The 26,539-nt window shown below is 35.0% G+C and overlaps 3 protein-coding genes across 17 annotated transcripts in view; 2 read left to right on the top strand and 1 right to left on the bottom strand.

Annotated features, from left to right (window-relative positions):
- Nucleotides 1-13,777, top strand: part of LOC117233046 (teneurin-m) — a 650,776-nt gene extending 636,999 nt beyond the window's left edge. For all 10 annotated transcript variants that reach the window (XM_033492948.1, XM_033492956.1, XM_033492954.1 and 7 more), the window contains 5 exons: nt 917-1,133; nt 1,487-2,328; nt 2,658-4,966; nt 5,286-6,039; nt 6,747-13,777. In XM_033492948.1, the coding sequence (XP_033348839.1) occupies nt 917-1,133; nt 1,487-2,328; nt 2,658-4,966; nt 5,286-6,039; nt 6,747-8,235 (5,611 nt within the window). In that variant the 3' untranslated portion in view covers nt 8,236-13,777. The remainder of the gene's footprint in view (nt 1-916; nt 1,134-1,486; nt 2,329-2,657; nt 4,967-5,285; nt 6,040-6,746) is intronic.
- On the bottom strand, nt 12,698-19,014 carry LOC117233049 (RING finger protein 121). Of its 3 annotated transcripts, none has more exons than XM_033492961.1 (9): nt 18,878-19,014; nt 18,562-18,596; nt 18,327-18,468; nt 18,104-18,258; nt 17,803-18,031; nt 17,491-17,726; nt 17,283-17,399; nt 15,177-15,269; nt 12,698-12,858 (listed from the first exon to the last, which is right to left on the bottom strand). In XM_033492961.1, the coding sequence occupies exons 1-8, from the start codon at nt 18,902-18,904 to the stop codon at nt 15,206-15,208; spliced, it is 1,005 nt and encodes a 334-aa protein (XP_033348852.1). In that variant the 5' UTR covers nt 18,905-19,014; the 3' UTR covers nt 12,698-12,858; nt 15,177-15,205. The 3 variants fall into 3 exon arrangements, with proteins under 3 accessions (XP_033348852.1, XP_033348851.1, XP_033348853.1); XM_033492960.1 differs by lacking the exon at nt 12,698-12,858 and adding an exon at nt 14,371-15,079; XM_033492962.1 differs by lacking the exons at nt 12,698-12,858; nt 15,177-15,269 and having other exon boundaries at nt 15,458-17,399.
- A 1,293-nt stretch (nt 19,015-20,307) lies between these two features.
- LOC117232936 (protein kinase C and casein kinase substrate in neurons protein 1) overlaps nt 20,308-26,539 on the top strand; it is a 57,367-nt gene continuing 51,135 nt past the window's right edge. For all 4 annotated transcript variants that reach the window (XM_033492732.1, XM_033492731.1, XM_033492733.1 and 1 more), the window contains exon 1: nt 20,308-20,572. The gene's annotated coding sequence lies outside the window, so the exon portion shown is untranslated. The remainder of the gene's footprint in view (nt 20,573-26,539) is intronic.

Below are 26,539 nucleotides of genomic sequence, written 5' to 3'. Positions count from 1 at the left end.
TATATGAAAGTTCACAACCACCAAACCCCATTCGTCTCCTTCTCATCAATGTTCGAATCTCTTTCTCGTTGCATGGTTTGGTTACCTTATTATTCCTACGTTGTCTTTCGTGCCTTTTAAGTTGAGCTTCTGACTTTGTGTTATTCGTGTATATGTGTATGTATATATATATATGTATTCATAGCATTTCGACCGATGCTTCTTCAGTGCCAACGAGGCATCCATAAGGAGTGATATGTCTCATATCAATGGTTTGCTCAGGTTTGACGCGAAAGAATGAAAGTTTTATCTGGGAGTTTTATCTTGAGATCTTTCGTGAGAATTTTTAACGTACGAGAGGAAAAAGAGCAGCACTGATCACTCGATAAAAAGTTTGTAAATTCTCAAGCACAGGTTAAATCCAAATGATGAATATTCACAAGAAATTAATTAATACTCTTCGACCAAATAAATTATTCACCTCTTTAGCACTGAAAAGCAGCGTTGACGAGACTGAGGTCGCGTTGACTGAATTTTCGACTTTATATTTCCAAGACATGTACAATGTACACGCACGAAGTACCAATATATTTAAACGAAGAAGTACTGCCACCTAAAACAACCAAGAACTTCGATCTTTGTAGATTTCATGAATTCTTGATTAGTAATAATAATTTTTTCCTTCATAAATATTAACTTATGAACATTTTGCAAATGACAGTACATTTTCGTTAGAAAAGTTCTAAATTAATAAACACTGCAAGACAAAGTACGAACTTCCAAAAGTAATACTGTGGTAGATTGAAATTAGATTAGAGATAACAGTTGCTTTGTTGTTAGCGTGCCACGGAGCACAGTGGAAAAAAGTAATCACCTTAGTTTGACACGATCGAGCAGAGACAGCTATTGGATCGTTAACATTGTTGTTTCCTGACAGTCGATCGGCTGTTGTCCGTGGCCGCGTTGTCACGCATCTTGGCACCGGTCTGATGGGAGTGCGAGTCAGTACCAGCACACCCCTGGAAGGCTTCACCTTGACGAGAGACGACGGCTGGTTCGATCTCCTGGTGAACGGCGGTGGCGCGGTCACTTTACAATTTGGAAGATCGCCATTCAAACCGCAGAGCCACATTGTTTTTGTACCATGGAACGAGGTAATGCTACATTAAATATGTGATTGATAATTGCAAATTGTCACTGTATAAGTCGAATAAAGATTATCGAGAAGAATATGATAAGCAGGTAGATTGCGGATTTTTAAGCATTTGTGGGAAATTCAAAATCAGAAAATATGAAAGTTTTTATTTTTTATGTAATTTAAATGTTCAAATATTAATATAGAACGTATAAATATTAACAAAAGAATATTTATAGTAAATAGTATAAAGTACAACATATGAAATGTAGTGTCATGTTTAAACTAACTTGAGCACAAAATGTCCTATGTTTACACAATAATCGATAAACAAACACATTTTTAATACATGAAATCTTATCTGTTCTAAAGGTGGTAATAATCGATAAGATAGTCATGAGCACCGCAGAAGAAAAGCAAACAAGCCACATTCCATACGCTTGTGCAGCGCACGATTACGACCTGATGAAACCGGTGGTCCTGGCAACGTGGAAGCACGGTTTCCAGGGAGCGTGCCCTGACAAAAGTGCTATTCTGGCTGAGTCCCAAGTTATACAAGAAAGCCTGCAAATACCTGGCACGGGTCTCAATCTCGTTTACCATAGCTCCAGAGCAGCCGGCTATCTCTCCACCATACAGCTGCAGTTGACCCCAGAAATCATACCTCCAACGCTTAATCTAATTCATCTGAGAATCACAATCGAAGGAATTCTGTTCGAGAAAACCTTCGAAGCAGATCCAGTGATAAAATTCACTTATGCTTGGAATCGACTGAACGTGTATAGACAACGCGTTTATGGTGTCACCACTGCTATGGTGAAAGTTGGATACGAGTATAATGATTGCAAAGATATTATTTGGGATGTTCAAACGACGAAACTGAGTGGCCATGACATGTCTATTTCTGAAGTTGGAGGCTGGAATTTGGATATCCATCATAGATACAATTTCCACGAGGGGATTCTTCAGAAAGGAGATGGCTCGAATATTTATTTGAAACAAAAGCCTAGAGTGATTTTGACCACTATGGGCGATGGACATCAAAGGTCTCTGGATTGCTATGACTGCGATAGGCAAGCAGAAGCTTCTAACCAGAGGCTTCTTGCACCCGTTGCTCTTGCAACTGCTTCTGATGGATCTATCTTTGTTGGGGACTTCAATCTTGTCAGAAAGATTCTTGTCGATGGCACTGTTAGAACTGTTGTTCGGCTCAAGTAAGTTTTCTACTGAATTTTGATGTATCTTTTCGTGAAATTTCAAGTTACGACGTGTGCCCTTACTCATGAATCTTGCCTTGAAATTGGAAAGAACTAGATAATTGTCAAGAAATACGAAGAGATATCGTTTAATTTCGCATTATTCTATTCGCATCTTATCACTCTTATTAATTGAAATACACGTAAACTACTTTTGATAAAACAAAATATGTCTTAAAATAGTTTTATAATCGAATTGAAAACAGTCTGTGTACAACAATATCTATAAGATTAAAATAATCAGAACTTTTTACGCAATCTCATCGCTTTTGTGTTCTTTTTTACAGTGCAACAAGGGTATCCTACCGTTATCACATAGCCCTCAGCCCTCTAGACGGCTCCCTCTACATTTCTGACCCAGAATCACACCAAATCATTCGTGTGCGCGACACCAACGATTACTCTGAGCCCGATCACAACTGGGAAACAGTCGTCGGCTCTGGAGAACGTTGTCTTCCTGGCGACGAAGCTCATTGTGGCGACGGTGCTCTGGCCAGAGACGCTAAACTTGCCTATCCCAAAGGAGTAGCAGTCTCTGCAGACAACGTGCTCTATTTCGCCGATGGAACTAACATCAGAATGGTCGACAGAGACGGTATAATCACCACAGTAATTGGAAATCACATGCACAAATCACACTGGAAGCCAATTCCTTGTGAGGGTACTTTAAACGTGGAAGAAGTTCATCTTCGTTGGCCTACAGAATTAGCAATCAATCCTCTGGACAACTCGTTACACATGATAGATGATCATATGGTGCTTCAATTGGCTCCTGATGGTCGTGTCAAGGTCGTTGCTGGACGTCCTCTTCACTGTGCTTCTCCATCTTCATCGTTTGACACTGAACTAGCTACGCATGCTACCTTGGTGATGCCTCAGAGCATTGCATTTGGCCCTTCAGGAAATCTATATATAGCAGAAAGTGATTCTCAAAGGATTAATCGTGTGAGAGTGATTGGTACAGATGGTAAAATTTCACCATATGCTGGAGCGGAGTCCAAGTGTAATTGTTTGGAACGTGGTTGTGATTGTTTCGACGCTGACCATTATCTTGCTTCCACTTCGAAGTTTAATACGATATCTGCAGTTGCCGTTTCTCCTGATGGAGTGGTTCATATTGGTGATCAAGCGAATTACAGAATTCGATCCGTGATGGCCAGCATTCCTGATGCTAGTGGCGCTAGAGAGTATGAGATTTATTCTCCAGACACTCAAGAAATCTATGTATTCAATAGATTTGGTCAACATGTTGCTACCAAGAACATACTCACTGGAGAGATTGTTTATCAGTTTACTTACAATGTAAATACTAGCAATGGAAAGCTGAGCACTGTCACAGATGCAGCTGGGAATAAAGTATTCTTGTTAAGAGACTACAGTAGCCAGGTGAACTCCATTGAGAACACTAAGGGACAGAAGTGCAGGCTGAGGATGTCTAGAATGAAGATGTTGCACGAATTGAGCACTCCAGACAATTATAATGTAACCTTCGATTACCATGGACCCACTGGTTTATTGAAAACCAAATTAGACAGCACAGGAAGGAGTTATGTGTACAATTATGATGAATTTGGCAGGCTCACCTCTGCAGTCACTCCAACAGGCAAAGTGATCAGTCTGACTTTTGATCTAAGTTTGAAAGGAGCAGTTGTGAAGGTTGGACAGAATAATAGAAAACCAATCTCAATGCTCATCAAAGGATCGTCTGTGGTTACGAAGGTTGGAGAGGCTGAGCAGAGAACAACAGTTCTTTCTGATGGTTCAGTGGGTCAGGTCACACCATGGGCTCATACTGTCAGTACAGATACCTTACCATACTCAGTATTGGCGGAAATAGAACCATTGTTAGGTGAAAGCTACCCAGTTCCTGCTAAGCAGAGAACAGAGATCGCTGGGGATTTAGCAAACAGATTCGAATGGCGATACTTTCTCAGAAAGTTTCAAGGGAATAAATATAGAAGCGAATCGAAGACTGTGGCACAAGTTGGTAGAAAGCTTCGCATCAACGGGGACATTTTATTGTCTCTTGAATATGATAGAGAAACTAACAGCGTGGCAGTGTTCATGGATGATGATGCGGAGCTTTTAAATGTCACCTATGACAGAACAGCAAGACCAGTTAAATGGGGACCCAGAAATGGAATCTTCTCCGGTGTAGAGCTTGAATATGATCGTTTTAGTAGATTGACAAGCTGGACCTGGGGAGATATCAGTGAAACCTATGGCTTTGATAGAGCTGGAAGATTATACGAAATTAAATATAGTGATGGAACATCCATGGTGTATGCATTTAAGGACATGTTCAGTAGTCTTCCACTGAAAGTAACTACACCAAGAGGAAGTGATTATTTGTTGCAATATGATGAAGCTGGAGCACTGCAGTCGTTAACCACTCCTAGAGGACATATTCATGCGTTCTCACTACAGACTTCTCTTGGGTTCTATAAATATCAGTACTACTCGCCGATGAACAGACATCCGTACGAGATTTTGTATAATGACGATGGACAGATCTTGGCGAAAGTGTACCCGCATCAGAGTGGCAAGGTTGCTTACGTTTATGATCATACTGGGAAGCTGGAAACTACTCTTGCTGGTAAGTGATACCCATTATGATCATAATTACTTATAGTCTTAAATACCAATACACAAAAAAATAACGATTATAAATATTGTTTATTGCAATTCATCGATGTTAGTTAACTATTCAGTGTAAAAGAAGAAAATTTCTTTCAATGATTTTTTTTCAACAACACGTACTTTTAATAGATTTAATGTTTAGTGGAATCATATATACTATATCACTAATACTTTTAATCTGTAAGAACTTACTACACTATATGCACCCACAAAACTCATCATCTATCTTCGTTAATGTTCCCTAAATTTATTAAATCTCAAATATCCCCATACAGGACTGTCTTCGATCCACTACACGTATCAAGAAACCACGAGCCTCGTCCATAGCATCGACATTAACGAACCCAATTTCGAGATGCGTATAGAGTACAAATATCACGCAGGAATCGTTAAAGATGAAAAGATCAAATTCGGTAGCAAAAGTGGTTTGGACAACGCACGCTATCGTTATCAATACGATGGCAATGCCAGGATATCCGGTATCGAAGTTGACATCAACGGCAAACAACTTCCACAATTACGTCTGAAATACAACCAAAACCTGGGAATATTGGAAGGCGTAGGAGATCTCAGAATATATAGAAATCTCTTTAACAGATCTGTAATGCAAGATAGTAGCAAACAATTCTTCACCGTCACTGATTATGATGAGCATGGTCGAGTTAAAACAGTTTTGATGAATATTAGATCATTGGATGTATTTAGAATGGAACTCGAATATGATAACCGAAATCGTATAAAGATGAGAAAATTGTCTATTGGAAAAGATGCCATGGAGAAGAAAGAATGGACAAAGATGGAGAAGATAACTTATAATGCTGACGGACATGTTTTAGAAGTTGCTGATACTGAGAATAATTGGCAATATGCTTATGATGAAAATGGTAATGTGATTGGAGTTACAGAACATAATGAGAAGATCGCATTAGGTTATGATAGTGGAGATCGGGTTGTTCAATACGGTGACGTCGAGTTTAACTCTTACGATGGACGAGGATTTGTTGTTATTCGAGGAGAGCACAAGTACAGGTTCGTATAAAATTATATTATATATCATTTTTTAACATGTTCTATATTCAAGAAGAAATTTAAGATAAAGCTGGGTTGAAACATTTCATTACTTAAAAACATTTTTGTGCAGGTTATTAACCATTGTTATTTTTAAAAGTGGTGACTTCCATGTTATAGACAAATATTTGAATAATAATTTTTTTCTACCATTTATTTTATGTCGAGATAAAAAATTTGCTTTAGTAGTAAAAATATAGCACACAAGGATCACTATTATCGAAATTTGAATTTCTATTTATTTAGAACTAAATTATTCTTGACCTTTAATGATTATAAAATAATCTGCTGAAATTATAAAGCTAGAAAATTCTATATTTACGCGAATCATTCGTGTACAATTAATCGTTTGTAGTGTACTTTAGCGGAAAGCTAGTTTTTTTTTATATCAAGACAAATTCAACCATGTGCAATAAAGGCTTCCAAAGTCAAAAAGAATGGGGTCAACGAAAATAGCTCTCTTTTATAACGTAATTCCTATTATATTTAGAATCAATATTTTTATTTTTTTTAATTAAAACCACAACTACTCCTATACTTGACTATTATATATAGAATTGACTATATAAGCGAAGTATACATTTTATCATACTGACGTGACCAGTGTTATTACTATTTTTTAAATAATTTAGCTAATTCTTACCTGACTTTAACTTTGTTTTACACAGATACAATTCACGCGGTCAACTGATCCACGCTTCCGAGCACAAGAAGTTCCAGATCTGGTACTTCTACGACGACCGTGGCCGACTGGTCGCCTGGAACGACGACCGCGAGAACATCACGCAGTTCTTCTATGCGAATCCAAAGACGCCGGACTTGATCACGCACATCCATTTCCCGAAGTCCTCGAAAACCTTCCGATTCCTCTACGACTCCCGCAATTTCCTCATGACAGTGGAGACATCAGAGCAAAGATTCTACGTTGCAACAGATCAAAATGGCTCTCCTCTAGCTCTCTTTGATACCAATGGAAATCTGATAAAGGAGATGAGACGTACACCATTTGGAAAAATCATCAAGGACACCAATCCAGACTTTTACTTGCCCATAGACTTCCACGGTGGTCTCCTGGATCCAAACACTAAATTAGTTTACCTAAACAAGCGCTTGTACGATCCGACTGTTGGCCAGTGGATGACACCAGCGTGGGAGCAAATGGCCAACGAACTCACCACTCCAACCGACATTTTCATCTATCGTTTCCGTAATAATGATCCAATTAATTTCAAACAGAATGTGGAATACATGACTGATCTGGCTAGTTGGCTGAAACTATATGGCTACGATATTTCTGCAATGCTTGGTTCCGAATACATGAAACAAATGGTGTACCAACCTAGCGCAACCATCACATCACCTCAATTGACCCCAGACTTTGGTGTCATGTCTGGTTTACAGTGCATTGTGAATCGCGTACACGAAAAGTTCTCAGATCTAGGTTTCGTCCCTAAACCATTACTCAAGCTGGAACCGAAGACGAGGAATCTTCTTCCCAGAGTGGCTCATCGTCGCGCCGTCTTTGGAGAAGGTATCCTAGTTTCCCGTGTCGGTGGAAGATCACTTGTCAGTGTAGTAGACGGTGTGAACAGCGTAGTCCAGGACGTAGTGACATCCGTGTTCAACAACTCATATTTCTTACCTCTACACTTCAGTGTCCACGATCAAGACGTGTTCTATTTTGTGAAAGACAATGCACTGAAAATTCGTGATGACATGGAGGAACTTCGTCGTCTAGGTGGCATGTTCAACGTCTCAACGCATGAAACTACGGAACACGGTGCAGGTACCTGGAAAGAACTAAGATTACACAATCCAGACGCTGCTGTGGTGATCAAGTATGGAGCTGATCCTGAACAAGAGAGGCACAGAATATTAAAACACGCTCATAAACGAGCAGTAGAAAGAGCTTGGGAGATAGAGAAGCAATTGGTTATGGCTGGTTTCCAAGGAAGAGGCGACTGGTCTAAAGAAGAGAAAGATGAACTAATTAGTCGAGGCACGGTTAGTGGCTACGAAGGTGTGGACATTCATAGTGTGCATAGATATCCACAATTAGCTGACGATCCTGGTAATGTAGCGTTCACGAGAGATACCAAAAGGAAACGAAGAAAGAGTGGAAACAGGCGTAACAGAATCCACAGGCATGACTCGTGATTCGAGGATGTGACGCGGGATCGTAACGCTATTTGGGACTTGATTCACGCGCCCACGTGAATCGCGCCGCCGGACAAAAAACGAAAGAATACTGAAGAGAGACAAGACTAACGTTCGTTCCATCGAGCCGATTATTATAAGGCTCGTCGTATACGTGCCGTCTATCCTCTAATCCTCCCCGATCGTTCTCTCTGTTCTCTTCTCACCGCACTCGTGGATCAAAATAGCGGACAAGGAAGCGAAGAAACGCGTCCTCTCGATCAGTGGCGCTGCTGTCTTTATTTCGTGTGTAGCAAACCCCGCTCGGTGTGCCATAATAGCGTCGCTTGTGATTCAATCGTGTTCGTAATCGTTTCTTTTGTCGACAGCGCGATCGAAGATGTCCGTTCGAGTAAGTTTATTAACATACGTACACGCCAGAGGTGGAAATATCGTAATGTGGTGTTAAGATTCAGCTAGTCACTGAAAGAAAAGGAAAGAAGGGAAGCTTGTTACGTGGTGATTAGTTTGTAATCAAACGGGATGATACTTACTCTCGCGAGTATAAGTATAATTACGTGTTATAAGACTTTGAAGTTATGTGCATGAACTTAAGGTGCCGTCCGTGAAACGAAATTCAAGAAAAGACGAAGCCGAAGAAAATAGAGGACGAGTGCGTGAAAGAGATAGGAGAGAAGTACTTTCATGCTCGTTCAGAGTGATCGATCGATCTGGAGCTTGGTGTATCGATGCAACAGGGTCTAATGAGACGTGCACGTCGGGAGCGTTTTCGTTCTCGTAGAAGGAATTATATTTATGCAAGACGACGATACTTTTTTCGCGACCTATAGATCAACATGCGAAGGAACGAAAGGGAAATGCAAAAGAAAAAATGAAAAAAAAGGAAAGAAAATAGATACGTCGACACAATAAATATACAGCAGATATTTTTAACATGACGCAAATGATGTGCTAGTGCGAGGCGTGCGATTGTACATATAGCTACTCGATTAATCGTAATGTGTAGATAATATATATATAATATATATATATATACATAAAGAAACCGGTAAACTTAAGTGGAAACTGTCGATAATGCTTTTATATATGTATACATGTACACACACGTACACGTGTAATAAGCGTTCGTGTGTGTACCAAACACGCGACACACATACGAAATATATACATACAATATATACGAACAACACGCGAGACACCTACACCCATTATATGTAGGAGATGATACGTGAATTGATCGAGAAATGCGTTTTTCGAGAAGAGAAAAAGGAAAATGAATCGAGATTGGATTAACATAGACTCAGGTCTACGCGTATGTACTCTCGTTTGCCTGTTGAGAAAGAATATCCACCTGGAAAAATCGAAAGAGAAAAAGAGATAAAAGATGCTGCGTTTAATCTGTTCGAAAATTGAAACGGCCGATTACATTATATGTATGTGGAAAACGAGAGTGGAAAAATAACGAAAAAACGTGTAAATAGATATGATAGATATAAAGAAAAGTTTGCGTGTCGTACTAAAAGCTATACTAATCCGGCGTGGAATTCGTTACGTTGTATTTTATGCCTCGTGTCAGTACTTCGCGTGACGTGATGTAACGGGACGAGCAATAGACGAGCAAAGATGACGTGACGAGATACGTCAAGGTAATAATGTCCAGGTGGAATAATAATAATAGTAATAAAATAATAATATAATAACGATAATAATATAACGATAACGGTATAATAATAATAACGTAATAATGATAGTAATAACGGTATGATAATACTAATACTAATAATAGTAATAACTAATAAAGAAGGAAATAATATTAATACGATATAATATACTATTGTACGGAAATACCCCGCCTATCTTTCTACTAAAAATGAAAAATTATTTTTTGAATTGTGTCGTCAAAGATGTCCTATGTAACCGTGTGTCTGTGGGATCGTCCCGTGGAAATCAACCCTTGCGCCCCATCGAGATATATCGAAGAATCTCTTTGAAAAAAAAAAAAATGCAACACCTCCTCTCTATTTAATAAGGGTATAAACTGAATTCATCGGTGTTTATCGGTATTGGGTAAATTAAAGAAAAGAAAAAAAGTAAAAAAAGAAAACGAGTAGTAGAAGTCAAGTTCTGTGGTTTCTGAAACGAGGTGAAATCTAAAAGGGGGGGGGGAGAGCAAGAGAGAGATGGTGAAGAAAAGAAGAAACTGACATAGAAAGTAAAGAACGTCAAAGGAACGAGAGAAATAAAACGATAACGCGATATAATACGTACATGTAAAAGTAAACGTAAAAAATAGAGGAATAGCGAGCCAACGTGCGAGCCACGTCGCTCAACCACGTTGTGTTCCAGGTAGTTGTACCGTGGACTTAAAGCAAAATAAAAAAAACATACATAATCATAATTAACAAAGTAAACGTACACTAGACGAGTTAAACGAGGGATTTTAGTAAACGGTGTTAAGACTTGTGTGCTAGTGAACCTTTAAACAATAAATGAAAAAAAAATTGATAAAAAGCCGCTGTACATATCCGTTGTGTATAGCCAGTGTGTCGCAAAACCCACGCAAGTATAGTAGATTCGCGTCCACGTTGTAAGAACGGTGCATTTTTCTACGAAGTAACGGAAAGTGATGGTCAAACGACGCGCGTGTCCTTATTTTTTCTTTTTTTTTAAACTCTTTTTATTCTTTCTTTTTTTCTGAGTTAACGATCAATCGTCACGTTCAAAATTCGAACGACTCCAATGATGGCTCACTTTCGTCCGTTTCGTTTCGTTTCTCGACAGTTCCATTTCCGATTCGTTCATCGAATTGCCTCCATTTTAGCGCAACTGGATGGATCGTTATCGCGACTTTTCTTTTTATAGCAGATGAGACGAGGCCCGGGGTGACACGAGGCATATCAGTCTGTGATCCACCGTTTTTCGATATTCCCCCATACACGAACTTTATATCGTAACTTAATACGGATTTTACATTCGTTCCTACCTTTCGAAGTTTTTTAGCGTTGGGCCATAATCAGCCTCGGGCTCGACTCTTGCCACATATTTATAATTAGGTTGGTGCATATGAAATATTGTTCTGAAGTTTGAATTTACCGCTGCAATATCATCCATTCAATTATGTCCTATCGTTAATTGTCAACCACGTTAATACGTCGAGTACTGATGACCACATGTTGGCGTCACGGCGGGGTTGCTTTCGAAGACACGTGACGCCACGTTAACGTCGCGTGAAAATATTTTTCGGTTCAATTACAATGGGAAGCCATGCATCTTCGACCCAGCACTCGTCGACTGTTAAAAAAGAAGAAATTTATTATAAATCACGTGCGTTCGATATTAAGAAATTTTAGAATAAAAACACGAAACTTAAACAAATTTAGAGAAAGTGTCAGATTTCTGGGAATTTTGCATTTGGGTAATGTCGAAGACATTTCTTCTCCCACCTAAGCAATCTTTTAATGCGTAAATTATTTTACTCCGTTCCGTTATGACTGTTCGAATTCTAAAACTGATAATTCTTACGAATTTAGAATGATCAGACAATATAAACATTGAAAAAGTATATTGAATGATATAGAAATTATTTTGATGAAATGCGCGATTAAAGTTTTCGATGTGCACCTACCTAATAAATCGGTTCCATTTTAGTCAAATTTCTACCTGATTTTTTATTTCTTTGCCATTTTCGACTCTCTCGAGAATATTATAGAACATTTAAAAGGGCGATGCTTGTCTGATTTGTCCGTTAACTCGCCGTTACCTGCCATCCGCAATGTAATAGTGTTCTAGATACTCAGCATGTAAGACACATGTGGTATGTGTGAGCTCTAAGATGACAAAGGAGCCGATAGATACCACACCAGGGAAAAAAGAAACACTTTTCTATGTGTACTCGTCTATACGCGAAACGATACTTAGGGAGAAAAGATGAAGAAAAAAACAACGGGAATATGAAGGTCCTGTGTACTCGAGTTAACTTTACGCTTAGCGCATGGTCACCTTCGAGCGATACAGCACCGTGAGAATTCTGCTTTTGAAATGCAAATACATAGCATGACATAAAAAGATACCGATATCAACAACTGTATAGGTTGTCCACTAATATATGTGAAATATTTTAGGAATTAATTCAATATCTAAAAGCAGAGGTACCTTACCATTTGAGATATAATTACTTTTGCAATATTTTCTGATATTTCCCAAATTTGTTGAAACTCAATTTCACATTGGAATATCTCGATATTTCCAATAGGTGTTCCATACGAAATGGATTAACATACGTACGAAATTCGCTACATATTATAAACAAAAATTTATATGAACTTTTCTCGCTACTTTTAGATACTGAATCAACTCTACAAATATTTTCCACCTTTTATTGAACACGTCTAAAATGAAAGATACTCGAAGTTTAAAATCAGCTTTCCGATTTAATTAAATCAATCACATTTATTATTCGTAATCTATACATGTGTATGGAACAATAGAGCTCGCAGGATTCTTGCGGAGGCTCGATCCCGTGGTAAGTTGCGGAATTAATTATTGTTATGCTCGACACGAATCTTCGCCGTCGACGGGAGACCGTCCGCTGTGTTTGGAGGGCGAACCGCGATCGGCACGCGACTAAAAGAAAGCAATACTTCGTAACTATCGTGTATATCTTTAAAAGAAGAAAAAAGGATATCTAATGCGTCTGACGAAAGAAAGAAAGAGAGAGAGAGAGAGAGAGAGAGGGAGAGAAAGAGAGAGAGAGAGGGAGAGAGACAGAGTAAAAGAGCGTGCAAGAATGTGTGTCAGGTAAAAAAATGAGGAAAACGTTCACATGAACAAAGAATGAATGAGCAAAGAGTGAGCCAGAGCTATTATAGTAAATTAATATATAACATATGAGTTGTGTTAAACTATAGCCGAAGAAGAAAATCGCGCGCGTTTTTTACTTTTCTTTCTTTACGTTCGAAGACGAACGAATTCTCGAAGAACCTCGCTGTGTAAGAGGAAACACATTTGTTCGTGATCGGTGTCTCGTTGTGTTTTTCCTGTTTTTCCAAGCGACACGTAAAAAACACGATCGATTTTTACGTGTCGCTGTGTCTTTTTGTACATATGCACATACTGAACTGCACGTCGTCGTCGATCGAAACTGCTCGATAACATATTTCTATTTTCATCTTTATTTTTGTTAATCTTCGTTTTGATTTCGTTGACATTGTCGATTACTGTGTGTGTGTTCCGTACGTACGACATATGTAGTATATGGTAATCGAAGTGGCGACGCTTTTTTCTATTGCTCATGAAAACAGAAGGATCGAGCGAATCGGACATACGCGACATCGATGTCGACGATTTATTTTATTTAGGGTATCCGCAAAGTATCGATATAACGATAGTTTCATACAGAATGAGCCACGCCATCATCCACGCGACAAAAGAAACAAAAAGACAAAAAAAGAAAACCAGTCACCTCGATAATTGCGCCCTTTATACTTTCGTATAGAGTACGGTTGATCTAAAAGCGATGTGAGAACAAAAAAAGAGAAAAAGAAAAATTCGAACAATGATTCCTTCCTCATGATTCGTAATCGGCGAGCGCGGAACATGGATTGAGAAATAATTAGGAGGAAGGTTCCATGGGACGCTATTTTGCAGTTCGTCCGTTTTTCTCTCTGTAACTTTTTCGTTTTGTCCTTTCGTCTACGATTGTACATATATTAATTATTGCGATCATTATGTAAATATTCTTCGACAACACAAATGAAGAAGATGAATGAAAGAAAGAAAAAAAAAAAAGAAAACACACACAACACACGCGCAGTCTGTCCGCGCGAGGTTTATTTTAAAGACTACATCATTATATAATGATTACCATGTAATGATATTTAATTGATAAGGTAACATATATTCTATACTCTTACACGCTAAGTACTCAATAAATATATCTATAAAATTTCCCCGTGTTTGTGATTGTCTGCCCTTTAACCCATCCCGAAGGTTCCCATCGTATTCGTGGCGTCTGAATCCAATCAAAAAATTCTTTCTCACACCTCTGTCGTCCGTTTTGTTTTCTAGAAAAATTCGGCTCTGTTTTTATACGTACATACATATGTAAATGTTCTCTTCGCACCTCTTGTCTCTCACCTATCGTACAATTTCTTCCCCATGACAATAGCGAGAGGTTTTTAGATTTAAGTGTATAAATAAATATTTCTATATACATCATACATTATAAATGAAGAGTACAGTGGAAGGACATGATAAGTTACATTTTCCATTTTTCATAGGAAAGCAGTTTTTAACTTTCATATATACGTTGTCAATCAATCCAATGTTACCAAAATTATCTTTCTATTTCATTTTTATATCCTCTACGTAATTTTCAATATATCCTCTGTTATAATGTTAAAACATCGAGGATATTAAAATATTCCTTGGTAATAATTTTTTAGTAAACTTTGACAAAATATTAGCTGCATTTTAAAAACCATCATCTTTGATCCTAACAGGACCAAAAATGTAATATGAAAATATTACCTTTTAGTCATAAAACGACATCAAAATAAGAAAGTCAACAAAAATGTATTTTATCAGGTTTTTCTCCTGTGATCTTCAAATGTATCATCCGGTGCTCTCGCTACAAGTCCGAAAATAGTACCTACGAATGCGTGATGTGATAAAAAGTTGTTTTTTGCTAAACGAGTAATGATGAGAGATTGATTAAAGACTTTTAGTAACATCATTGACAGAGTTCTCATTATTTATTTCTCTCTCTTTCGTACAAGCCCGTAAATTCGATTCTAAATGCGTATCCAACGAAATTCTTATCCTCCACTTTTACATCTCGTGTAACCTTTGCAACAATGAAGCCAAATTATAATAATATATAAGAAAAATACAGAAAATTTTTTCATTTACTCGATTTCTTGTGAGAAAATTAGAATACGTACGATGCATCCCGATGAGGAATTACAGTATTTTAACGTATATCGATCCCTAGTTTCGTCGTATTCACATTTCCGTCGTCTGTATCTTCCGGCAGTCTGGAAAAATTCGAAAACAAAAACAGGAGAAGAATTAAGAAAACCTTTTTAGCCAGATAACTGTTCTGTTCGATTAATCGCATGAAAGTAATTATAAATCGAGGAGAAATTGCAGATGGAATGGTAAAAGATCTAACGCTTTAATGGTTGAAAAAGTAAATTCTAATTGTTAACAGTTCCTACCGAGATCGACTGTTTTATAATCTTTATTGATGAGAAATAAATTTTACATGAATTTCGTATGCTTTTTGTACATCATTTATTACGGAACAACGTTTCTTTATGTTTCGAATCTTACAATTTGTATAATTTTCTCCAAAATATTTACAATAATCGCGCAATTATCTTATTTGTTTTATAAAAAGAAATCACGAAAAAAAGAAATGTGTACTTTTTAGACGGTGTGAAAATCGGATCGCCATCGAATCGAATCGTTAAGTTTCATTTTTTACAATATACGTATAATGTATACAGTTTTTACTTTACAATGATACAATATTTTGTACAGTTTATATAAAATTTTGTATCATTCTGTGATGATGATACGCACCAACTTCTCGTAAAATTAAAATTTCTGTTGTAGTTGAGCAACCTGATTTATCATGGTAACAAGTTTGACAACCATAAAAAATTTTTGTTCCAAAGATTTATAAAAATTTCTATTTATAAGTATATAGTATGCACAAGTCGTAGTTATGAATCTATTAAAATTAAAAAATGATTTATTCCATTTACTCTATTTCACTACCTTTTCTTTTCTTTTATGCATGAAACAACCGACAACCAAATCACTTTATCAGTGGAAATAATAATTTAAAGGATAAAAAATGCACATATGTGAAATAATACTTATAGAAATATCATAAATAATTTAATTCTATTGCTAGCCACGATTTTCTTTTTGCTTTAAAAAATATTACATTGGATATTTTCTAATAACCTACTTCTCTGAATCCAGAATATATTAAGTAAAATTTCCTCTCTTTGGCATAACAAAGTTTATTTGAATATAATTACCAAAGCAATTTTCTTATGAAATATCTTAATATTTTCTAGTATACGAAACAACTTTATAAGCTTAAAATTTACAAAATAATGTTGTTACTGTCAAAAGATTTCATTAATATGCAGAATATAATTAGTGTATATCTTTAGAAAGGATTATTTGAATTAGGTGTATGTACCGCATGAAACATAATTTGATTGTGTAAAATGATAACTTAGATTGACTACCTTGAATGAGGAAGTGGAATGATAAATGAAATGATAAGGTAAATTCCTATCATTCTCACATCAATTCAGAATATTTCTACACGTATTATACAATCAAATATTTCAAGATTATCCGAATTGAACTTTTTCCAAGGTAAAGGATCCGCACGCCATATCTAATTTTTCATACTGTATATTTCAATTCTAAAGTACAAAATGAGAGTAGGATTTTCTCTATTGTCAACATCTCTTTCTTATTATGGAAAATATTAGATTATTTGTTATGTTTCCGCTATATTAAAGTTAATTCGGATAACCATGGTTCATATGCATTTCACACTGCATATTTAAATTAAGATACATTATTTAGTAATTACCACACATTTGTTAAATGAGAATTTGAAAATGTTCATATACATTGCAAAAAAAGGATGTTCTATGGAAGAACTATTATTTAGTGCTACATAAATGGTGTGTAAATTTGTCAGTATAGAAGAGATAGCATTTTATAATGTTATATCATCTACAGTGGCAAACATCCTAACCATATAATATAAGTTATTTATAACGCTGCAACCTGAATGCAATATTGGTATCGAAATTGGATTAAAATTTTAATCTCAAGTTGGACTGGATTTATATCTTTCTAATAGAATTCGTTGTTACAAATAGCAAATATAATAGCAACTATTTGTAGAAAAATACAAACAGATACTTGTTTACAAGAATAAATCATTAGTTTTACAGAAACTTAATGGTTTTCAAAGTGCAATTTAATTATCCTATTACAATACTACTTACTCGAGGCCTAGGCCCCAATTGATACCTTGAGCGAGAAACAAAATTAATGGTTGCCACGCAACTAACCACCTGACCCAATCTAGTAGTTGACCATACAAAACATGAGGTCGTTCCCATCTTTGCATATTATTAAGGCACATACATATATATGTATATATATGTATTCACGAAAATAAATTATAAAATATTAATTACATCAAAAGGATACGGATTGTAAAACATTTTCTTGAGATCAACTTTTTCTTTACAATATGGACATGTTTGTTTTTTTCCTACAATGCACCATCCTCTGATACAAAATTCGTGAAACACGTGTTCACAACTAAGTTTATATGTGTTTTCAATAACACCAGGTTCATTTTCTGACACTAAAAGTCTATTTCCACATACTGCACACACACCAGGTTCTAAAGTTCTTGTTGGCATATGGCCTGGTACATAATACTGCAAATTATTTAATATATTCCACCTTTTTATTTGACACATAGTCCACATCTGTATCCGATTACTGTGTACGTACCCCGATATGTGAAGCCATTTTATCTGCACATATTTCTGCAACATCTCTTCCTAATACTCCAAAATAAAGACCATAAAATAACAAAAGTAAACCACAATCTAGCCATATTTGTGGCTTAACCTCAAATACAAGATGTAAACCAAAAAATGTGGCTAACATTAAAACATAACTTATTATGCCCAATGTATAACTTAATTTATAAATAAAAAGAAACCATTTATACACCAATCTATAAAAAAAAGTTGAATGAATTACTAAGTTCACAGTAATACATAAATTATAATTAAAAAAACATACATACCTTGGTGTTGTACCTGCTATAGGTTTTTGAACAGCCTTCCTTACTATTAATCCTGTTATACAAGATGTTACTAACCAGATAAATATAAATCTCCACCAATGACTTTTTAAACTTAATCCAAATGGAATTATCCACATAGCAATTAAAGTAACAAACTGAAAAAATATATAAATGTATCAAACTAAAACTTATGTGATTTTAGGACATACAAACTTTCATTTACCTGATATGACTTATAGTGTAGTTTCCTCCATTCAACTAATATAATCTGTGCTACTAACAAAGTTAAAAATAAAATAAGCACCATTTCTAAATGCATTTCATCATGCCCTTTATGTTGTTCGTGCATTTTTACATGTTGCACCCTGAAACGTCAAGTTAAATTTATACATTCATAATATAGTTCCTTGAATATACAATATCAGTTAGATTATATAATAATGAGTATTGATATTTACATCCATTTCTCTTCTACTGTCATCTCATCTTCACTCTGTAAAATATACATATATTTAATTAGAAAATAGTATACATATAAAAAGCAAATGAAATACAATTCATTGTTTTTCAATAAAAATTATAAAAATCGAATAATAATGAAACTGAATATACAAATAATTGCAAAGACAGCATGATGTTCATTGATGCATAATAATTTATACCTTTTTTAACATAAATATTGTCCTTGGAGGTTATATTTGCGTAAGCATGACTTACGTGTTCATTCTTATTTTACATAATATCAATATACTTGTATTTAGGATGATACTGTACCTTATTTGGGATTACGTGTGAATGCATAGTTAAGGTTATATTATGCTATCACTTATAAAATAGATTTTAATTAACTGAAATAATACAGCAATAGCAAAGACTCTTTGGAGACATTGTAAAGTACTGTTCACAATGATGTAATTCTGACATGTTGATAAGCAGTAATGACGAACTTCATTTGATTTATATACATAAATAAAAACAGGTAAGAAAACAATAATTTGTTTCTTATAATATATTATCACTATATTGTCGAATGAAATATCTAAAATGTAAATAATTTATTTGGACAATTAATCATATTAAATATTATTTCAGGCATATTTTCGATTTTTCGCGCTGAAATCCTTTCTCCAACCATATTGATGACGATACAATTATTGAACCTGCTATTGGAAACATATTATTCAAGTTGTGAAAAACATAATTCATAAATGCGGTAAGATAGCAAAGACAAAGATTATAAAAATATCAATTTAAGAAGAGTAAATAATCTCCAGCAATTACTTTGTTAAAATTTCTGCAAAAGAGTAGTAAATATCAGTAATATCTATGTTACTCTAAATATATTCTTAATTATATGCTGTGATGATTAGCTTTCTTTGTAAAATTTTAAGTAAATTTAAAAAAGAATATGATTTTGTATTTAATTCTTTTGCAGAATATATTTTTAAAGAATAGAAACTGTTGTAACGTTGATTTCAGTTTTCAAAACGCTTATGTAGCACTTTTATTTTGTGTAGTTGCTATATATACATTACTATTCCTATTCTAAATTATGTTTTTTTGTTTTATATCCGCTCTACAATTTTATAATAACTGAAATCTTATGTATTTTTATTATTCATCTCTTATGGTACAGCTGCTTGTTGATAACGAATTACAATATGCTTACATTTTCAATTAGAAAGATATATTTTATAAAGAATCCTATCTTTTACAGATTCACATAGTATTTTATAGGGAACGCAAATTTATATTAACATACTTTCTATTATTGTATATTTTTCCACAAACTAAAATTCGCTTATAACATACAATAATATCGGCAATTATAATATGCTTATACTTCAAACTTCGAAATTATATTTTACACAGAATTATATGTTTTATACAGTATTAAATAGGACAATCAGATTTGTGTCAATACTTTTGCTCATCATTGTATACTCCTGTGTAAAATACAAATTCACATAAAATTTGCTTACAATATACAATAATATCAACAATCAATATATTTTACCATTTTACATAAATTTATTACGTGTCATAAGAAATATTAAGTTTAAACTGCACGCGCAATTCTCATTCGTCATACACTTTTGTCCAAATGTGAATCGGTTCAGAGGCTCACCAATTAGCGACGTTCGTGTAAGTTCGTAAGTATTCGAGTGATCACGGATTTAAACCACGCCCATCGCTGCTGGCCAGAGAGGGAAGCTGGTAATTCACTCTGCGAAGGAGCAATATGAGCGTTTGTTTCTTGAGAATACGCGCGACGTGACGAAATTCCACAGTCGTAAAATCGCGTGTCGGAAGTGTCATCGGATCGCGCGTCGTTCGCGGATTCAGTGAGTGATACAGTGTCGTGATTGGTTTCGTTCCGTCCACGGGGATACGGTTTTTGGTTAGTTTTCCAAGGCCCGAAAGGATATCGCCGCTCGTCGGTTCATTTGCCTCGAGGAATTGCCTTCGGTGAGTGAGAACACGGCACGTATTTAGAATGTGCGCGTGTTTCGTTAAGGTTTTTTCTGTCTGTCAAATTGTCGCACATATTGCCGACAGATTGTGCGTGCATTGTCGTCAATGAACTCACATGTCGCTTCTTATACATGATTAAGGTTACGTATATGTGTGTATGTGTCCATGCAATTCTGTATAATTTGATCAAAAATTTGCAAAATAAGCTACCAAATTGCCCATCCCTTCCTGAACAATCCTCTTCCGGGATAAAACATCAAACGCTGAAATAAAATGCATTCTTTTTTCTATGTAATTTTATATGTATATACATACCATGCGGTTTATCTATGTGTGGTAGAATTTTTGTAGTTCACTTGCTTTAACAGGTAGTTTCTTCTATGTACGTTGGAGAAGTGTTGTCAGTACGTAATACTTTGGTAAACAAGCGGAGATGAATTAGGTCGATAATTTTACCTTCGGTTTCCACCTGAGTGCTAGATCAAATATCGAATCATAAATCTCATTTATCTATTGCTACGTATTTAGAATTTTTCACTAGCAAATGTATACAGTATACAACCTATACGCCTTATCATTCGTCATTCTAATGTTCAATATTGACTTCGATCGGTCTCCTAACCTGACATGTAGTGATTTAATCAACGTTAGGTTAAGTTATAAATATAATTCTAGAACAATAACTATTTGAAAAAAATATTTAGTAATAATTCTGAAAATTTCTGGAAATTTATGTTTCTGGAAATCTTCGTGACACTTTTGTCAAATTTAAATTCACATAAGAAAGTCACATGAATATTTTGATTATGTTGCGTTAATCAAGTTTCGCATTTTTATTACAAATTTTTTCAACGTTCAGTACACATGTTTTTGTTATAAATCTTTTCTTCCTTAATGTGGTTTATAATTAACGACAAGACAAAATTGAATGGGTGGTATTGGCGCGCTAAATTCGAACTTCAAAGAAACGACATTTCATACGCACAAACCTAACACAATACGTAATTCTTACCCTGTTACATAAAAATATTCAATAATTCTGATAATTGGCAAATAGAAGAAATCTATTTGAACGTTGTGTGAATTGTTGAATTCACGTTGCGTGAAATTTAATATAGTTCGTTTCGAAGAAATAGTATTGAATGTAAGTTACGTAGTGTCTATTTTACGCTGAATCAGTCAAAGAACTCGAAAGGAGCAAAATCCTCGTAGCTGCGCTGTTTGAATGTTGTATAAATTGGCGGCTATCCAAGTTTCCGTACTCTCACCACGTTCTCGGTCTCGGGGTCCACGCTATCACATTCCTTGCTAGTATATGTACGTGCTGTCTTTCCGCATGATTTTGTGCAAACTACTTTTATCGACTGATACATAATGTAATAATACTGCAGTGTTATTTGTAAATACATACGAATGGCCTTAGGTTAGGTTAAGCATTGAGCAGCTTTTCTGAAACGATTTATATTTAAGAATGGAATTACAAATTTTACTTAATTATGATAGTAACATAGACGGATATAGAATGTGAATCAAGTAAATAACATTTGCCTCAGTTTTAAAATACAATCGTTGATGTGATCGCAATGTTACATCATTTCTTCAATGATCGCATTAGTCGGCCTAACAGAGACCATTTTTCATAATAGCATGATACCTTACAAGACGCATTCATTTTTAAAGTTCAACGCGTTATCTTTACAGTTGAGTATACATGATTACTTCGCACGTAATATACAAATAAATTCAATAGTCATGAATAAATTTTGAATTCTGTCTTAATACGATTTAAAATCAGCAATAATAAATAGATCATAAAATCTCTAAATGGATGACAATTTTTATTTTAAATATAAAATTATTTACTCTTCTTGAATGAAAATACATTTAATATTGCAAGGTTAGAGTATCTAGAGATTAGAAATTTGAAAGCAATGTTTATCGCGAACATGAAAGTGAATATCACGTGAGAGAAGCAGTCACTGTGGTTTATTCGCGATAGTAATAGTAATCCTGGAAATAAGTCAGAGACGCGTAGATGTATCGTTGTAAATCACGGCACTACTTACTATCAAAAGATAGGACGCATTAATTATTCACGGAACTACGTTCGATACTATGTTAAATAACTACGTATTTTAAAAATATTGAAGTCGTAGAAATGTGATTTTATCTAAATTATAATTATTTTTCAACTATTTTTGTTAATTTCATATATGCAATTCTTATTTAAAAAAAATAGTACTGTTTTTCAAGATATACGTATTATTCAAAATTATTAAGAATTTAGAATAACAAATAAATGTTTGGAAATGTTTGGAGTCGATGTATGTGTCCCGAACTTTTTCCATCTCATTTACCTGTTCCTCGCGTAACTTAGAAAGCCCACCTGTTGAAATCGACCTTCTCTCCGTAGCTAACTATAAAACCCATAAAAAGTGAAAATCTAACGTGTAGAGCTTATTGGATTCTTGCATGCTTCTTTAAACAGAAATCAAACAATATCAAAAACGTGCAACGTGAAAGTCTCATACGAACTTCTAAAGTATTTCACGCGCTTCATAAGCTTTCTTTTACTTTCTTTACATATTTAGAATTCTCTCTCATCATATACGAAATTATACTTGCAAAAACTTACAATTCTGAATATAAAATTTAATAAAAAGAACTGCAGATAACGAGATCTAACGATTTAATGAGAAGTTACAAGAAAAGTAAAATAATTTTGAATGTAGAAGCTCATAAAAAAATTTAGATAAAATATTCAAGGAAAAGTTACAAGCTGAAAATCTTTAAACGATGACTCAGACAGAAAGTTATTTACAAGATAACAATTTTATCAGTTTGCGTCGCATGAAAGCGAAAAAAATACTTCAACTACTAAAACGATTAAACTCACGTACATATAAATTCATGATTTCTCTGATCTTATCATATTTGTGCATATATGTATATACATATACATATATATATAGATTATTATAAAACATTTCTATATACAAAATATTATTCATATGACGATTTCAATAAAATTTATCAATAATATTTCAATAATATTCATTGCTATTGGCGCACATATTGCTTCGACTCTAATAATTTTAACTTCATATTTGATAAAAATCAATATTAAGTAGAAACAGAAACTTCTGAACGAAAGTGTAACAATTCCGTTTTTCATTAATAAATTTTCCATTAATTGATATTTCCATAATCCATTGTTTCTTTATTCAGTAGTCTGATAATTGTGATTTTACTGTACTCCGAAATCTAAAAAAAGACAAAGGAACAATGAGAACAGCTTTAAACCGAATTTGATTCTTCGTTCGCGTAACACAAATTTCGGAACACCTTGTACACGATCGGATCACGTAATTCGCATTAACCGTACGAAAGGACGTTACGTGAGTAATGTTGAGCACGACCGCGAATAGAACGTCCGATGGCATGCGAAGTCTTTAATGTTAGCGTCACCCCTAATTCCACTAGAATTCCATCTTTTACCATCGATCGCGCCGCCATCATTTGCCCAAGGGAAAAGTTACAAACAGCACAGCAATTACGCACTATATAACAAAATCTTTTCTCTTCTTCTTCTTTTTCTCATAGAGTGCACAGTTCTCTTTCGTAAGCGGGGAAAGATCGTTGTCGATGTTGGAAAGTGAAAAGCGGACCCACTGTTACGATCAAATTTTAACTCGCCAGGGACTCGATCGCACGCTGTCCCGCATACAATCATGCGGGACATGTGATCATCTCGTGATGAGATTATTAAGCGCTGCTATTGAGGAAATTGTTGTAGAGAAAGATAAATAAATAAATGCGGAAAAAAGTTCTTACTAATAGAGAATTTCTAAGAAACTTAATATTTACGATTACAGCAATCGTTAAAGATTTAGTAGTTTAGGAAAGGAATATTGAATAGAATTTAAAGCTATGACAAATGTATTCGTGGCACTAGTACATTGCACAAACTCGTACAATGAAGTAATAATTCGAAGAATGCGGAACATTTATGCGATTAGCACCTATGAAGTCATTAAATGCCAACCACCGGTCGCTATTATTATTGGCTACTTTCTATTCAAAACTCCACGTTATCCGAATCATTCAGCTTCCAGAGTTCTCTGTTCATCGAGAGAAACGAAATTACTCTCGTTCTCGATCGACCGCCAGTTATTTATTTTTATCTGTTACCATATGAAAAGTGTTTGTCACTGTGCAATAAAACGGCGCAGATTTATTGCACACAGTATTTCCTTCCCCATATATGGCGCATTCATGTGTGTGTCCTACGACGAAGAAAACAGGATTTTTCCTTTTTTGTTTCCACAAGAAAGATTTTTGCGGTGTACTAATTTCAAGAGAAGAAATGAAGATTTCTTTTTATTGTTGATTTATGATACTAATTTAACTCTAAATTAAAACTCTTTGTTTCTTTTTGATACATTAAATTTGATACATTCGCGACAAAATACGCAAATTAATTAACAAGCAGTAAATTTGAAATTGCTAATATCACATTGACTTCAGATGAAGTGAAATGAAACGAAAATTCTTTCTCTTCAATCAAATGTATGGAACACACATGCACTATTTGAATTCTACTGATAAAACTTAGAATTTACTGGACCATTTGCTAGCTAGAGCCTAAACTTCAGTTTCTATAGTCCGTGCAGTTACTTAGCTTGGAATACTCGCTGGCCTGCAGTTACAGTTTCCATCAATGCAAAAGTTTTCCACTGCTTTCAGTTGCAAATGCTTTTCCTAGTTTCTCATTTTAAGGGTCACTGATTCCTTCAATGCCCAAATATATACGTGCACATGTGTTTGCACATATTTGTCAAACATTACATGTGCATTCAAAATTGTGGCTTTTCATATGTACATAAATTTCGTTAGGACTTTAAATATTCTATCAGAATACGTAAGAAAGAAACCATAGTAAGCGTACATCGGAATTGTGGAATTCATTTTCATAAGCAAATTTGACACTTCGATTGGAACGTCTGTTAAAATCGATCGAGTGTGATTAATGGCATTGGATATAGGAAATACAATGTTCACGGAGAGAAAAGTCAAGAACTAGGTCGGTCTTTCTAAACCTGTAATTTTCATTACTAATTTATCAAATAAATTATTCAAGATCACTTATTTTTCATTGATTTTCACAGTTATACTTTCTATATAACATCCGATTTATTTAAAACGGATCGATTTCCTTCGAAAATTATTACTTCAATTTTTCAAATTTATAAGATTGTTTTTCCCGTTTATTGTACTTCTGTTATAAAATATTATGTCTCTCTCTTTCATTCTGAATTCTTTTCATATAGCTTTCGTTTTGATTTCTTTCATTTAAATTTTATACTTGATGCTTCAGTAATTGCAGTGTTAAACATTTCCTAACAAACAATATTGATTTAATTGTATAAATATTACCTGTCATATGCATCGAATCTATTTATCCGTATTATTGATAGTCATTATTATTACCACAAATAACATACCACTACAGTAAATCATGAATTGCGTGATGATTAAGTCACGAAGGACGAAAGTAGTCGAATGATGTTTTACCTGCATAACATAACATGGTAGGAATACAAGAAACAGAAGTGATCTTGGACTTTCGTGCGACACCGTAAAGTGGTTCCAGTCAGATCGATGCAACGAAACCATAAATCTGTGGAAACGATGACACGTCTTTCTAAAGACGGTACGTGCATACCGAGGAACGAAAGTAGGTTATCCGAATGAAAACGGTGTATAGCCGTGGCTGTTCGATTTTCTCTTGCAGTTCTTCCTGTGCTAATCCATTGCACTCTCTCGAAAACGAGCGGCGTATCGAAACCGCCATCGATGTGTAAAATTGTAGCTCTTCCGTATGAGCTCCTAGTTATTCGAACCAGTAATTGGAGGATCATTTTCATAGGTTCTGAGAAAGCGTGATATCCTCTTGCTTAT

Source organism: Bombus vosnesenskii, unplaced genomic scaffold (assembly GCF_011952255.1).
Source record: "Bombus vosnesenskii isolate JDL3184/JDL3185 unplaced genomic scaffold, Bvos_JDL3184-5_v1.1 scf7180000013294, whole genome shotgun sequence".
Lineage (NCBI taxonomy): Eukaryota > Metazoa > Arthropoda > Insecta > Hymenoptera > Apidae > Bombus > Bombus vosnesenskii.
The sequence above is the reverse complement of the archived record's forward strand: the minus strand, read 5'-3'. Positions and strand labels throughout refer to the sequence as shown.